Consider the following 14,137-nt stretch of genomic DNA (forward strand, 5'->3'; position numbering starts at 1 on the left):
CCTTACTGCCATCGTTGACTGCTGCTCACGAAACTAGAGATGGGACTGGATAGGTGAAAGCAATGTGGCAGAACTCAACCAGTATTCCTAGAGGGCTCGGGGGAGCTATTCGCTGCTACCCATCCAGCCATTTCAGATCAGTGCAGGAGAGCCAACAAGGGCAGAGCAGAAAACACTTTCTGTAATGAAATGCAGCCGTATATTGATCAAGCCAGGTAGGCGAGAAGAGCTCACAAAGCCTCAAAGAATCCATTTTGCTACTGGGTTCAATGTAAGGTGGTGTAACTGTTCTTGAACTTGTGGCAAGTTATACAATAATAACATTTATTTAATATCAACAGTGCTGTGTTTTAAAATCAGCAGTATCTTTAATTTAGATACATCAAATGTTTGTCTTTCAGCAGATTCAATACTGGAGAAAGAAAAACACACCAAAGAAAAAAACGAGATTTCCTTGATTGTATGACCGGTCATTCGACGTTATGGGGAAATGATCTTCAAAAGAGATTTAGTATTATCACAATAAAGCCTTTGTTGTTTTAAGATTCATCTTGGTTGTGTGGGTGGGCTCTCTTTCTCAAATGGCAAGGCCTAGTTTCTAAGAAAAGCCTGAACTCCTCTTCCAGGCCCCCCTGCATCCCCCACCCTGCAGTCACACCACACCCCCCTGCAGCAGATCCTTCCGCAATAGGGAAGTGACACCAGGGTATGGTGTGAGTCAAATGATGGCCAAAGGGTGGGAGACACAATCTTAAGAACAATGCAGCCGCAAATCACTGGAGATCCAGGATTAGTGAATGAAGTAAAATCCCACCTCTTCCACCATTACAAATGCTCTGGTGACTGGCTGCAGGGTCTTTATAGAACTACAAGTGGAATTTCATCACACTCCTCTTATGTACCATGCATTCCAGTTTGAGACTCTCGCTCCCCTCACTCGGTGTCAACTCGTTCTGATCTAAGGCCAGTTAGAGGGGACCGGGACACTGGGTTACTATGGCGAGGGAGTGGTTCATCATGCAAACAACAAGAGTTCCATCACTGGTGTTCATTTCTCCAAATGTGGATCATATGGACTCACCTTGTCGAGTTTGGACTCCAACTCCCCAACATCCCCCTCCACCTCCTCTATAGTGGCCCTGAGAGAAGAAAAACATGACACAGTTACTCCACGTGTAGAAGGGGGAGCTTCATTTCAACAGATAACAGTCAATAGACATAGGCTACAAGGGAAAATGGACGGTCGATGCATTGCTTTGCACTGGAAGGCGAGTCATTCCACGTGATGGTGGTGCTATGTGTAGGGTTGACGCAGAAAGGAAGTGAAAAGCGGAGGAAAAGGGAACACACATCATGAGGGGCCAGATTGAGAGATGCCACATTGGGTAACGCCATGGGCCTATATCTAGCATTTTGCTCAACTAATACGTAACAAAGCACAGCTTGGCCTTCCCGGCAACAACACCCTTGGAGTAGCAGCGGCAGAATGCCACCAGGGAGGAAGAAGACTTAATGATGAACAGAGGCGTCACTTCAGAACAGTGGTCACCAACCTTTTTTGGAGTCGAGATCACAGAGTCAAAATCCAAGCAGATATCTACCGATAAGGTGAATGCACCAATTTGTAAGTCGCTCTGGATAAGAGCGTGTGCTAAATGACGTAAATGTAATGTAAATGTTCATTTTTTTTTTTCATTTTTTTTTTTACATGACTTTAAAAAAACGTAGGCCTATGCAACATTAACCCATCATAAAGGCCTGATTGGTGGAGTGCTGCAGAGAACCTTCCTTCTGGAAGGTTCTCCCATCTCCACAGAGGAACTCTGGAGCTCTGTCAGAGTGACCATCAGGTTTTTGGTCACTTCCCTGACCAAGGCCCTTCTCCCCCGATTGCTCAGTTTGGCCGGGCGGCCAGCTCTAGGAAGAGTCTTGGTGGTTCCAAACTTCTTCAATTTAAGAATGATGGAGGCCACTGTGTTCCTGGGGACCTTCAACGCTGCAGAAATGTTTTGGTACCCTTCCCCAGATCTGTACCTTGACACAATCCTGTCTCGGAGCTCTACGAACAATTCCTTTGACCTCATGGTTTGGTTTTTGCTCTGACAACTGTGAAACCTTATATAAAACAGGTGTGTGTCTTTCCAAATCATGTCCAATCAATTTAATTTACCACAGGTGGACTCCAATCAATTTGTAGAAAAATCAAGGATGATCAATGGAAACAGGATGCACCTGAGATCAATTTCGAGTCTCATAGCAAAGGGTCTGAATACTTATGTAAATAAGATATCCGGGATTTCTGTTTTTAATACATTTTGAAAATGTTCTAAAACCTGTTTTCACTACTTCATTATGGTGTATTGTGTGTAGACTGATGACGTTTTTTTTTTTTTTTTTAATCAATTTTAGAATAAGGCTGTAACATAACAAAATGTGGAACAAGTCAAGGGGTCTAAATACTCTCCGAATGCACTGCATGTTACTGAGTGCAGAGTTACAGTCTGGGGTTTTCCGCAGTACTGTGAACACATACTGCAGTGAAAGCTTATCTTGTTTCCTCCAAACATCATAGCGTGGTTCCTCATGGAGATAATGAGCCACCGATAGGGATCAGTGACAGTCTGAATAAGAGTGTGGTAGTGGCGATTGGGGATGTTGGAATAATCCCCTGTGGGTTTGATGCGATGCCATTGGTGCATCCGGCATAATGAAATGAGGACGGTGTTGCGAGGGGGGGGGGTGGCGGGGCGTTGGGATTACAGTGACACCCCGGGAGGACCAGGCGGGAGGGCCCATCCAAAACCCCTCCAGCTGTTTCTATGGCTGCCACGTCCCGCACGGCACCGACATGCCATAACATCTGGCAGCGGAGTGAGAATAACAAGACGCAAGCATGTTGCTGTCGAAACACTTAGAGCAGTGAGAAGATGCTTTGAAGATGAGCCCCCAACTCTCCCCTTGAACACAACTTTTTTCTATCTCACTGATTTTGTGTGTGTGCCTGTCGGTGTTGGGCTGTGTGTGTGTGTTTGTGGGAGATATGCACAGACAGATCGCAATTAAACTAAATTGTAAGAATGGAGTTATGTTATCAAATAAATGTTGTCTGGCTACTGGCACAAAAATGGAGCCGAAAAACATATCAATGCACCTACACCGAACTAACAGCTAACAAACTGTGGGGCGTTGTAAAAGCCTTTTTACAGACATAATGCATCCTCGCAGTCTGACAGCTTTCCAAATGACATCTGTTTATCAGGAGCTGGCTGAAGCCAAAGAGCTATGTATGAGCTGTCACTCCAGCCACCCATTATATTTCAGACAAGAAGCCAAGTCATTCCATAGGCTACATTCCTTTGTTGTTTGTTTCACAATTCCGCTGGGCAGTTCTAGGTTGATATGGGCAGTTCTAGGTTGATATGGGCAGTTCTAGGTTGATATGGGATGTTCTAGGTTGATATGGGCAGTTCTAGGTTCATATGGGCAGTTCTAGGTTCATATGGGCAGTTCTAGGTTCATATGGGCAGTTCTAGGTTCATATGGGCAGTTCTAGGTTCATATGGGCAGTTCTAGGTTCATATGGGCAGTTCTAGGTTCATATGGGATGTTCTAGGTTGATATGGGATGTTCTAGGTTGATATGGGATGTTCTAGGTTGATATGGGATGTTCTAGGTTGATATGGGATGTTCTAGGATGATATGGGATGTTCTAGGTTGATATGGGATGTTCTAGGTTGATATGGGATGTTCTAGGTTGATATGGGATGTTCTAGGATGATATGGGATGTTCTAGGTTGATATGGGATGTTCTAGGTTAATATGGGATGTTCTAGGTTAATATGGGATGTTCTAGATTGATATGGGATGTTCTAGGTTAATATGGGATGTTCTAGGTTGATATGGGATGTTCTAGGTTGATATGGGATGTTCTAGGTTAATATGGGATGTTCTAGGTTGATATGGGCTGCCACTGATTCCTACTTGCAATGCGCAATATAGACAGATGTCAGATCTGATAATGATGGTAGACTGCACACTCCAGCTGCCCAAAATACCAGTTATTTAAAATTAGATATTCGCCTTTAGTTTTTTGGGTCCTTTTTACCCCTTATTCTCCCCAATTTCGTGATATCCAAATTGGTAGTTACAGTCTTGTCCCATCGCTGCAACTCCCTTACGGACTCGGGAGAGGCGAAGGTCGAGAGCCATGTGTCCTCCGAAACACGACCCTGCCAAGCCGCACTGCTTCTTGACACACTGCTCGCTTAACCCGGGAATCCAGCCGCACCAATGTGTCGGAGGAAACACCGTACAACTGGCCACAAGGACTTCCCAGCCGGCCAAACCCTCCCCTAACCCGGATGACGCTGGGCCAATTGTGCGCCACCTCATGGGTCTCCCGGTCGCGGCCGGCTGCGACACAGCCTGGGATCGAACCCGGGTCTGTAGAGATGCCTCAAGCACTGCGTGCAGTGCCTTAGACCACTGCGCCACTCGGGAGGCACCATCCCCCTTCTGTTTAAAAAAACGAATAGATTGGGACTAAATGAAAAGGAACAAATGGATTCAACAGGTTCAATTATCCCTATGTGCTCTCCACAATGACAGAGCACTGTTAAATAAAAATGACTGTCTAGGAGGCCACAGACAAATGCCATTTCATTGATTTATCATTCATAATAAAAGGTTAAGTTGGATGACTATGCCTCTTGGAAAATATCAATGGAAGATGACAAGGGTTTAAATCACACCTGCGATGATGACAACATCCAAAGTTTGAGTGGCCACTTTCACACAACTAACAATATTCGACCTGATTCAACTTTAAGGGATAAGACTTAAAAAGGTTAGGCCCAACTTCATATCCCCCTGGGAATAATAATGTAGATCTAGGGCTAAGTAGTCTGGTAATTAATGGTGGTTTGTTCTGGTCAATTCCTTAGAAAAATCCCAATAGCTGCTATCTAACCAAAATCTAAATTAATTTGTCCACTTTCCTGCTCTCTCTAGCCAAGACAAAATGAATGTTTTCTTTTCATATGAAACTCTGCCTCGGGGGAGAACTTGTGAACGTGCTGACAGAGGATAATAAAGGTGTGATTCTGGGACGTAGTCTCACAGCCACAGCCTCCATTGGATGTCTGTATAACGAGTAGAGAGAGAGAGCGAGTCACACTAACGAGGGAAGTTCACAGAGACAAAAAGGTAGCGCTTTAGACCAGGAATTCACTGACAAAGCTATAAAAAAAAAAAAACAGGCCCAGCTATCACAACGGCTACCTACCACTAATGTTGCTGCTACCGTTACCACTAGCCTACTAAAAATGTACAGCTACCATTAAAATGTTGCTGCTTATATAGTTAGGCTACTGCCACAGCTGGGGAAACGCAGCGACCCTACTAGGCTAATTCTGCACATTTGCTGCGTGAGTAATTTTAGCTAAGTCTACCCACATACCGCTTCCACAAACTCAGTAGCTGTACTGGTCACCACACGCTGGCTACGTTGCGGTTGTCAGTGACTTTGGGTTACTACTGCTACTCTTATTTTTTTTTATTTTTTTTTTTGTCATTTAGCAGACGCTCTTATCCAGAGCGACTTACAGGAGCAATTAGGGTTAAGTGCCTTGCTCAAGGGCACATCGACAGATTTTTCACCTAGTCAGCTCGGGGATTAGAACCAGCGACCTTTCGGTTACTGGCACAACGCTCTTACCCACTAAGCTACCTGCCGCCCTTCTTATGCTACTGCACCAAACTACAGGTCATAGAATAGCGTCGAATTATAAGCAGGCTGTGCATTACAAGCGTGGCTTGAAAGAAAAACAACAGCAGGATGATACTGAGCTCTGAGAGATCAACAACCTCCAAGAGTCTAAATCAAGTCAGTACGGAGAATCGAGTTAAGGCAACATAATGAACAAAAACATTAGGATTGCTTCGTTTGCCAATAGTTAAGCAGGCCTATCTGTGAGAGGGAAAAATTGATTTTCTTCACTGTTTAGGTTAGAGCATAGCAAGACACTGCAGCTGTTTTCGCAACACCAGCTGCATACTTAGAGGAATATGGGGTATTGTACTTATGTGTGGGTCCAATGAAGCGATAGCAATACCTGCAATGCCAGTGTTTCCCCTATATGCATTCAGCAGCTGCACACCACCGCTGCTAAACCATAGCCTCCACAAAATATAATATATATACAGTACCAGTCAAAGGTTTGGACACGCCTACTCATTCAAGGGTTTTTCTTTATTTTTACTATTTTCTACGTTGTAGAATAATAGTGAAGACATAAAAACTATGAAATAACACATATGGAATCATGTAGTAACCAAAAAAAGTGTTAAACAAAACAAAATATATTTTAGAATCTTCAAAGTAGCCACCCTTTGCCTTGATGACAGCTTTGCACACTCTTGGCATTCTCTCAACCAGCTTCATGAGGTAGTCACCTGGAATGCATTTCAATTAACAGGTGTGCCTTGTTGAAAGCTAATGTGTGCAATTTCTTTCCTTCTTAATGTGTTTGAGCCAATCAGTTGTGTTGCGACAAGTTAGGGGTGGTATACAGAAGATAGCCCTAGTTGGTAAAAGACCAAGTCCATATTATGTCAAGAACAGCTCAAATAAGCAAAGAGAAATGACAGTTCATCATTACTTTAAGACATGAAGGTCAGTCAACACGGAACATTTCAAGAACTTTGGACGTTTCTTCAACTTCAGGTCGCACAAACCATCAAGAGCTATGATGAAACTGGCTCTCATGAGGACCGCCACAGGAAAGGAAGACCCAGAGTTACCTCTACCGCAGAGGATAAGTTCATTAGAGTTACCAGCCTCAGATTGCAGCCCAAATAAATGTTTCACAGAGTTCAACTGTTCAGAGGAGACTGTGTGAATCAGGCCTTCATGGTCGAATTGCTGCAAAGAAACCACTACTAAAGGACACCAATAAGAAGAAGAGACGAGCTATGGACATTAGACCGGTGGAAATTTGTATTTTGGTCTGGAGTCCAAATTGGAGATGTTTGGTTCAAACCGCTGTGTCTTTGTGAGATGCAGTGTGGGTGAACGGATTATCTCTGCATGTGTGGTTCCCACCGTGAAGCATGGAGGTGGTGGTGTGATGGTGCGTTGCTGGTGACACTGTCGTGATTTATTTAGAATTCAAGGCACACTTAACCAGCATGGCAACCACAGCATTCTGCAGCGATACATCATCCCATCTGGTTTGAGCTTAGTGGGATTATCATTTGTTTTTCAACAGGACAATGACCCAAAACACCTCCAGACTGTGTAAGGGCTATTTTACCAAGAAGGAGAGTGATGGAGGGCTGCATCAGATGACCTGGCCTCCATAATCCCCCGACCTCAACCCAATTGGGATGGTTTGGGATGAGTTGGACCGCAAAGCGAAGGAAAAGCAGCCAACAAGTGCTCAGCATATGTGGGAACTCCTTCAAGACTGTTGGAAAAGCATTCCAGGTGAAGCTGGTTGAGAGAATTTAAAGAGTGTGCTAAGCTGTCATTAAAGCAAAGGGTGGCTACTTTGAAGAATCTAAAATATATTTTGATTTGTTTAACACTTTTTTGGTTACTAAATGATTCCATGGGTGTTATTTCATAGTTTTGATGTCTTCACTATTATTCTAAAATGTAAACAATAGTAAAAATAAAGAAAAACCCTGGAATGAGTAGGTGTGTCCAAACTTTTGACTGGTACTGTAAGTATTCAGACCCTTTGCTATGAGACTCGAAATTGAGCTCAGGTGCATCCTGTTTCCATTGATCATCCTTGAGATGTTTCTTCAATTGATTGGACATGATTTGGTTTATATAAGGTCCCACAGTTGACAGAGAATGTCAGAGCAAAACCAAGCCATGAGGTTGAAGGAATTGTCCGTAGAACTCCGAGACAGGATTGTGTCGAGGCACAGATCTTGGGAAAGGTACCAAAAAATGTCTGCAGCATTGAAGGTTCCAAAAACACAGTGGGCTCAATCATTCTTAAATGGAAGAAGTTTGGAACCACCAAGACTCTTCCTAGAGCTGGCCACCCGGCCAAACTGAGCAATCGGGGGAGAAGGGCCTTGGTCAGGGAGGTGACAAAGAACCTGATGGTCACTCTTACAGAGCTCCAGAGTTCCTCTGTGGAGATGGGAGAACCTTCCAGAAGGACAACCATTTGTTTTGGGGCTGTTTTGTTAGACTTCAGTGCAGCTTTTGACATTATCGATCATAGTCTGTTGCTGGAAAAACGTATGTGTTATGGCTTTACACCCCCTGCTATATTTTGGATAAAGAGTTACCGGTCTAATAGAACACAGAGAATGTTCTTTAAAATGGAAGCCTCTCCAACATAATCCAGGTAGAATCAGGAATTCCCCAGGGCAGCTGTCTAGGCCCCTTACTTTTTTCAATCTTTACTAACAACATGCCACGGGCTTTGAGTAAAGTCAGTGTGTCTATGTATGCAGATGACTCAACACTATACACGTCAGCTACTACAGCAACTGAAATGACAGCAACACTTAACAAAGAGCTGCAGTTAGTTTTGGAATGGATGGCAAGGAATAAGTTAGTCCTAAATATTTCAAAAACGAGAAAAGTGTTGCATTTGGGACAAATCATTAACTGGTCCTAAACCTCAACTAAATCTTGTAATGAATAATATGGAATTTGAGCAAGTTGAGGAGACTAAATTGCTTGGAGTAACTCTGGATTGTAAACTGTCATGGTCAAAACATATTGATACAACAGTAGCTAGGATGGGGAGAAGTCTGTCCATAATAAAGCATTGCTCTGCATTCTTAACAGCACTATCAACAAGGCAGGTCCAACAGGTCCTAGTTTTGTCACACCTGGACTACTGTTCAGTTGTGTGGTCAGGTGCCACAAAGAGGGACTTAGGGAAATTGCAATTGGCTCAGAACAGGGCAGCACGGCTGGCCCTTGGATGTACACAGAGAGCTAACATAAATAATATGCATGTCAATCTCTCCTAGCTCAAAGTGGAGGAGAGATTGACTTCATCACTACTTGTATTTGTGAGAGGTATTGACATGTTGAATGCTCCGAGCTGTACATGGAACTCTATTCCACATCAAGTAACTCATGCCAGCAGTAAAATTAGATAAAAAAAATACAAAAATACACCTTATGGAACAGCGGGACTGCGAAGCAACACAAACATAGGTACATGCATACAAACACACGATAGATAGCATACGCACGATACACACACATAAATGTATGCACGCATGACTGTAAGTCGCTTTGGATAAAAGCGTCTGCTAAATGGCATATTATTATTATTATTATTATTTTGTGTTGTAGATATGTGGTAGTAGAGTTGGGGCCTGAGGGCACACACTTAATATGTTGTGAAATCTGTTGTGAATGTATTGTAAATGTTTTTAAAATCTATAACTGCCTTAAATTTTGCTGGACCCCAGGAAGAGTAGCTGCTGCCTTGGCAGCAGCTAATGGGGATCCATAAAAAATTCAAATCTCTGCAGCACTCCACTAATCAGGCCTTTATGGTAGAGTGGCCAGACGGAAGCCACTCCTCAGGAAAAGGCACATGGCAATCTCCAAGCGGGCTGTCAAAAGGCAACTAAAGAACTCTCAGACCATGAGCAACTAGATTCTCTGGTCTGATGAAAACAAGATTGAACTATTTGGCCTGAATACTAAGAGCCACGTCTGGAGGAAACCTGGCACCATCCCTACGGTGAAGCATGGTGGTGGCAGCATCATGCTGTGGAGATGTTTTTCAGTGGCAGGGAGACTAGTCAGGATTGAGGGAAAGATGAACGGAGCAAAGTACAGAGAGATTCTTGATCAAAACCTGCTCCAGAGCGCTCAGGGCCTCAGACTGGGGCGAAGGTTAACCTTCCAACGAGACAATGACCCTAAGCACACAGCCAAGACAACGCAGGAGTGGCTTCGGGACAAGTCTCTGAATGTCCTTGAGTGGCCCAGCCAGAGCTCGGACCTGAACCCGATCTAACATCTCTGGAGAGACCTGAAAATAGCTGTGCAGCGACGCTCCCTTTCCAACCTGACAGAGCTTGAGAGGATCTGCAGAGAAGAATGGGAGAAACTCCCCAAATACAAGTGTGCCAATCTTGTAGCATCATAGCCAAGAAGATTTGAGGCTGTAATCGCTGCCAAAGGTGCTTCAACAAAGTACTGAGTAAAGGGTCTGAATACTTATGTAAATGTGATATTTCTTATTTATTTTTATACATTTGCAAAACCTGTTTTTGCTTTGTCATTATGGGGTGTGTAGATTGATGAGGGGAAAAACAATTTAATCCATTTTAGAATAAGGCTGTAAACGTAACAAAATGTGGAAAAAGTGAAGGGGTCTGAATACTTTCCGAAGGCACTGTACACACACACACACACACACACACACACACACAGCATTTCCAAACATTACAATGTATTGGTAAAGTACCAGACACAGCACTTGGGTCTTTAAAGCTAGACTTTAAATAGGAGGCATGTGAAAGAAAACTACGAGGTTGGTGCTGAATAATGAAATAATGACGCTCACTTGAGGAATATTGTTAATTAATAAGGATCAGTAGTTAATCAGCAGCAGACTGATGATTGTGCCCCAACACATCTTAATTAAATAACCTCTCAGTCAACGTCAACAAAACAAAGGAGATGATCGTGGACTTCAGGAAACAGCAGAGGGGGCAACCCCCTATCCACATCGACGGGACCGCAGTGGAGAAGGTGGAAAGCTTCAAGTTCCTTGGCGTACACATCCCTGACAAACTGAAATGGTCCACCCACGCAGACAGTGTGGTGAAGAAGGCGCAACAGAGCCTCTTCAACCTCAGGAGGCTAAAGAAATTTGGCTTGGCACCTAAAACCCTCAAACTTTTACAGATGCACAATTGAGAGCATCCTGTTGGGCTGCATCACCGCCTGGTACGGCAACTGCACCGCCCGCAACCGCAGGGCTCTCCAGAGGGTGGTGTGGTCTGCACAACGCATTACCGGGGGCAAACTACCCGCCCTCCAGGACACCTACAGCACCCGATGTTACAGGAAGGCTAAAAAGATCATCAAGGACATCAACCAACCGAGCCAATGCCTGTTCACCCCGCTATCATCCAGAAGTTGAGGTCAGTACAGATACATCAAAGCTGGGACCGAGAGACTGAAAAACAGCTTCTATCGCCAGGCCATCAGACTGTTAAACAGCCATCACTAGCACATTAGAGGCTGCTGCCTATAGACATAGACTAGAAATCACTGGCCACTTTAAGAAATGGAACACTAGCCCCTTTAATAAATGTTTACATATCTTGCATTACTCATCTCATATGTATATACTGTATTCTATACTATCTTAGTTCATTTCACTCTAACATTGCTTGTCCATATATGTATATATTCATTCCTTACTTAGATTTGTGAGTATTGGGTATATGTTGTGAAATTGTTAGATATTACTGCACTGTCGGAGCTAGAAGCACTTCGCTACACCCGCAATAACATCTGCTAAACACGTGTATGTGACCAATAACATTTGATTTGATGTAATACATTGGTTATTACCACATCCTTTCATAATGGCTTTAAAAGTCCAGCTCCCATCCCTGCATCACCAGAACTCAAGCTGATCTGTGATAAAAAGCAACATATAGAGGTGTCCCTACTTCCTCTCAAATGGATCCTGGCCAAAATGCAGGTATCGGTCTCTCGCTATCTAAAAATAAAGACGGCTAGCCGCCAAAAAGGCAGACAGGGAGTCATCTGAAGAGGAGGTAATCTGGTCCAATCCACTCTGGGAGAAAAGGACAGGGACTGACCAGCAAGACCAGCACACTCAGTAACCTCTAATTTGAATCAGTGCGAAAGTATGTGTATACAGATTTCCCTCTCAGAAGAGGCCAGACAACAGAACAATCTGGTAACATAATAAAAAGCACATGATTAATAGTTATTGCAGTATGAAAAAGCAAGTATTGCGAGAGTGAGAAAAACTATTTTTAGTGCAGTTTGGGTGTGATTGACATTCAGACTTGTGTGAGGGAGCCTGAAACAGGCCCATGAAGACTAATTTCAAATCAGGTCTGGGGAAACCACATCAATAACAGAGAGGCCAACTCAGCATTGCAGAGGCGAGGCCGTCTAGGCCAAGATGTAGAAGCAGCCTCAAGGCACTGGTCCAAGGTAATGTTTGGGTTAGGCTGCTGTAGTTTAGATTCAGTTCACTAGGGAAGAGAAAGCTGATTCTAGATCAGTGTTTGGGGAAGCTTTGACATCAACAGGGCCCATCTGGAAGTCCAACAACGTAGGTCCTACTTCATCTGTAACAAGTACCAACTCCCCTATATCGCCCCGGATTTAGACCAAACCACTGTCATGTCGCCCTGGCTGACACATCATCCGCTTTACCATTTCACAACGCAGTGCTAAAACTGGGAGGGTGTGGATGGGCTTGTCAAGATGGAGAGTAGTGGGGACTCTGTTTAGGCTACATTTAGCCAACCTTCTCACCCACGTCCACACCAAAAAAGACTCCGACTGAATCAAAATGGCCATAATAGAGGTGGTGGAGCACTGATATAGACCTGTATCGTTTCTAAACAATGACTCATTGAGCGTTGCCAGAGAAAGGCTCTGGCTACTTAGAGGTGTTCTGCTGGCTGTGGGCCATGAGGGGTTTGTGTGTTAGCCTTAGAGTGGGAGTGAGGCATTTAAACTGGTTAGTCACACAGACACACCCCTCAACACAATGGCCTCCTCTCAGGGGGCCCGACACAGTGAAACTGAGGCACCGATCTGAGCAGTACTTAGAAAAACACCTCCCAAAATCAAAGGCCGTCTCGCACAGCCTCTTCCTGCCAACTTGTGGGGACGTCGATATCCTGTAGGATCCTACGAGACAAGCAGAAAGTGGGGTTTGAGAGGGAAAGGATGACAGTCCCAACCTGGATACGTCTCCTTCATACTTTTCTGTAACGTCACAGCACTGGGCCGAGCCCGTGCCGTGGCGTATATCCTGTCATTGTTAGAGAGCGGGGATGTGTTGGAGGGAGGGGGTTCCCGCTGGGGTAAAAACCCACCATTACACACAAACTCTCAGGAATAACATAAACAAGATGAAATCCTTGGTGGTCAAATTAAAATGAAGGATCTTAGGCAAAGTACAGCATGCCCCCAGATGGTGCAGGCTAAGGGACTCAATGAGTGTAAGCAAGTGTTTGTGTGTGATTGGTTGTGTCATTCAGTTACAGTAACTAGGGACCAAGATCAAGAGAGAAACACAATCAACACATGTCCTCCGACTTCACCCAGAACTCTCTGATGATCCCCATACCACTATTCTGTTGCAGTGTAATCGGTTGATAGAAAACGTCTCAAGTGTTCTGCTCAACTGTAGGCTAGATCCAAAAGGCGTACCCAAAAGTCAGTTATAACCACAAACCTCAACCTTGAGCATACCCATTTTAAAAAGAGGACAGTGATAAAGATGAATTCGCTACTGTACCCAGTAGAGTCCCGGCTGCTCAATAGTCTGTTAAGCAAGCATGTCCTGTGTGTTCATTACTAACGTTAATGGGATCCCGTAAAAATCACAAGGGAATCGTAGATTAGGCTGAGGCTACATCGTGCGTGCAAATGGCCTCACCTGAAGGAAAGCAAAGACGTTTGTTTACAACCAGCACTTGACTTCTGTGAGAAACTAACAAAAGGTTAACTAAAGTTAGCCCAGGGTCTGGCCGGACCACCGTCAACGTCCTTGAACTGTGGTGAATGTATCCGGCGCTGTCCTCTGCATTATCAATGCTAGTGTTGAGGCGTCAGCTGTGGGGTCGTCAATGAGGCAGGTCAAATTGGTACCATTATCAAGCGGCCTATGACACTCAGTCAAGCTCGGTTTCTGCACAACTTTCAATTACAAGAATGTTACAGGGTGAGGAGGAAGGAGAACATAAGGCCAATCCATAATTGCAAAATGAAACGGCAAACTTCCTCAAACCTGGATATACTGTAAGCTGAAATGAATGGGTCGAACAACTGTGCGCAAAACCAAACTGTCACAAAAAAAGAAATTGTCTGCGGGTTTTTGGCTTTTCCTTTCAATTAAGCCCTAGACAGCCA

The 14,137-nt window shown here is 44.2% G+C and overlaps 1 protein-coding gene across 3 annotated transcripts in view; it reads right to left on the reverse strand.

Moving 5' to 3' along the window:
* Nucleotides 1-14,137, reverse strand: part of LOC311137448 (arf-GAP with coiled-coil, ANK repeat and PH domain-containing protein 2-like) — an 84,398-nt gene that overhangs the window by 61,351 nt on the left and 8,910 nt on the right. For all 3 annotated transcript variants that reach the window (XM_084171956.1, XM_084171955.1, XM_084171954.1), the window contains exon 2: nucleotides 1,082-1,139. In XM_084171956.1, the coding sequence (XP_084028082.1) occupies nucleotides 1,082-1,139 (58 nt within the window). The remainder of the gene's footprint in view (nucleotides 1-1,081; nucleotides 1,140-14,137) is intronic.

This window comes from Coregonus lavaretus, assembly GCF_964263955.1.
Source record: "Coregonus lavaretus genome assembly, chromosome: 11".
NCBI lineage: Eukaryota > Metazoa > Chordata > Actinopteri > Salmoniformes > Salmonidae > Coregonus > Coregonus lavaretus.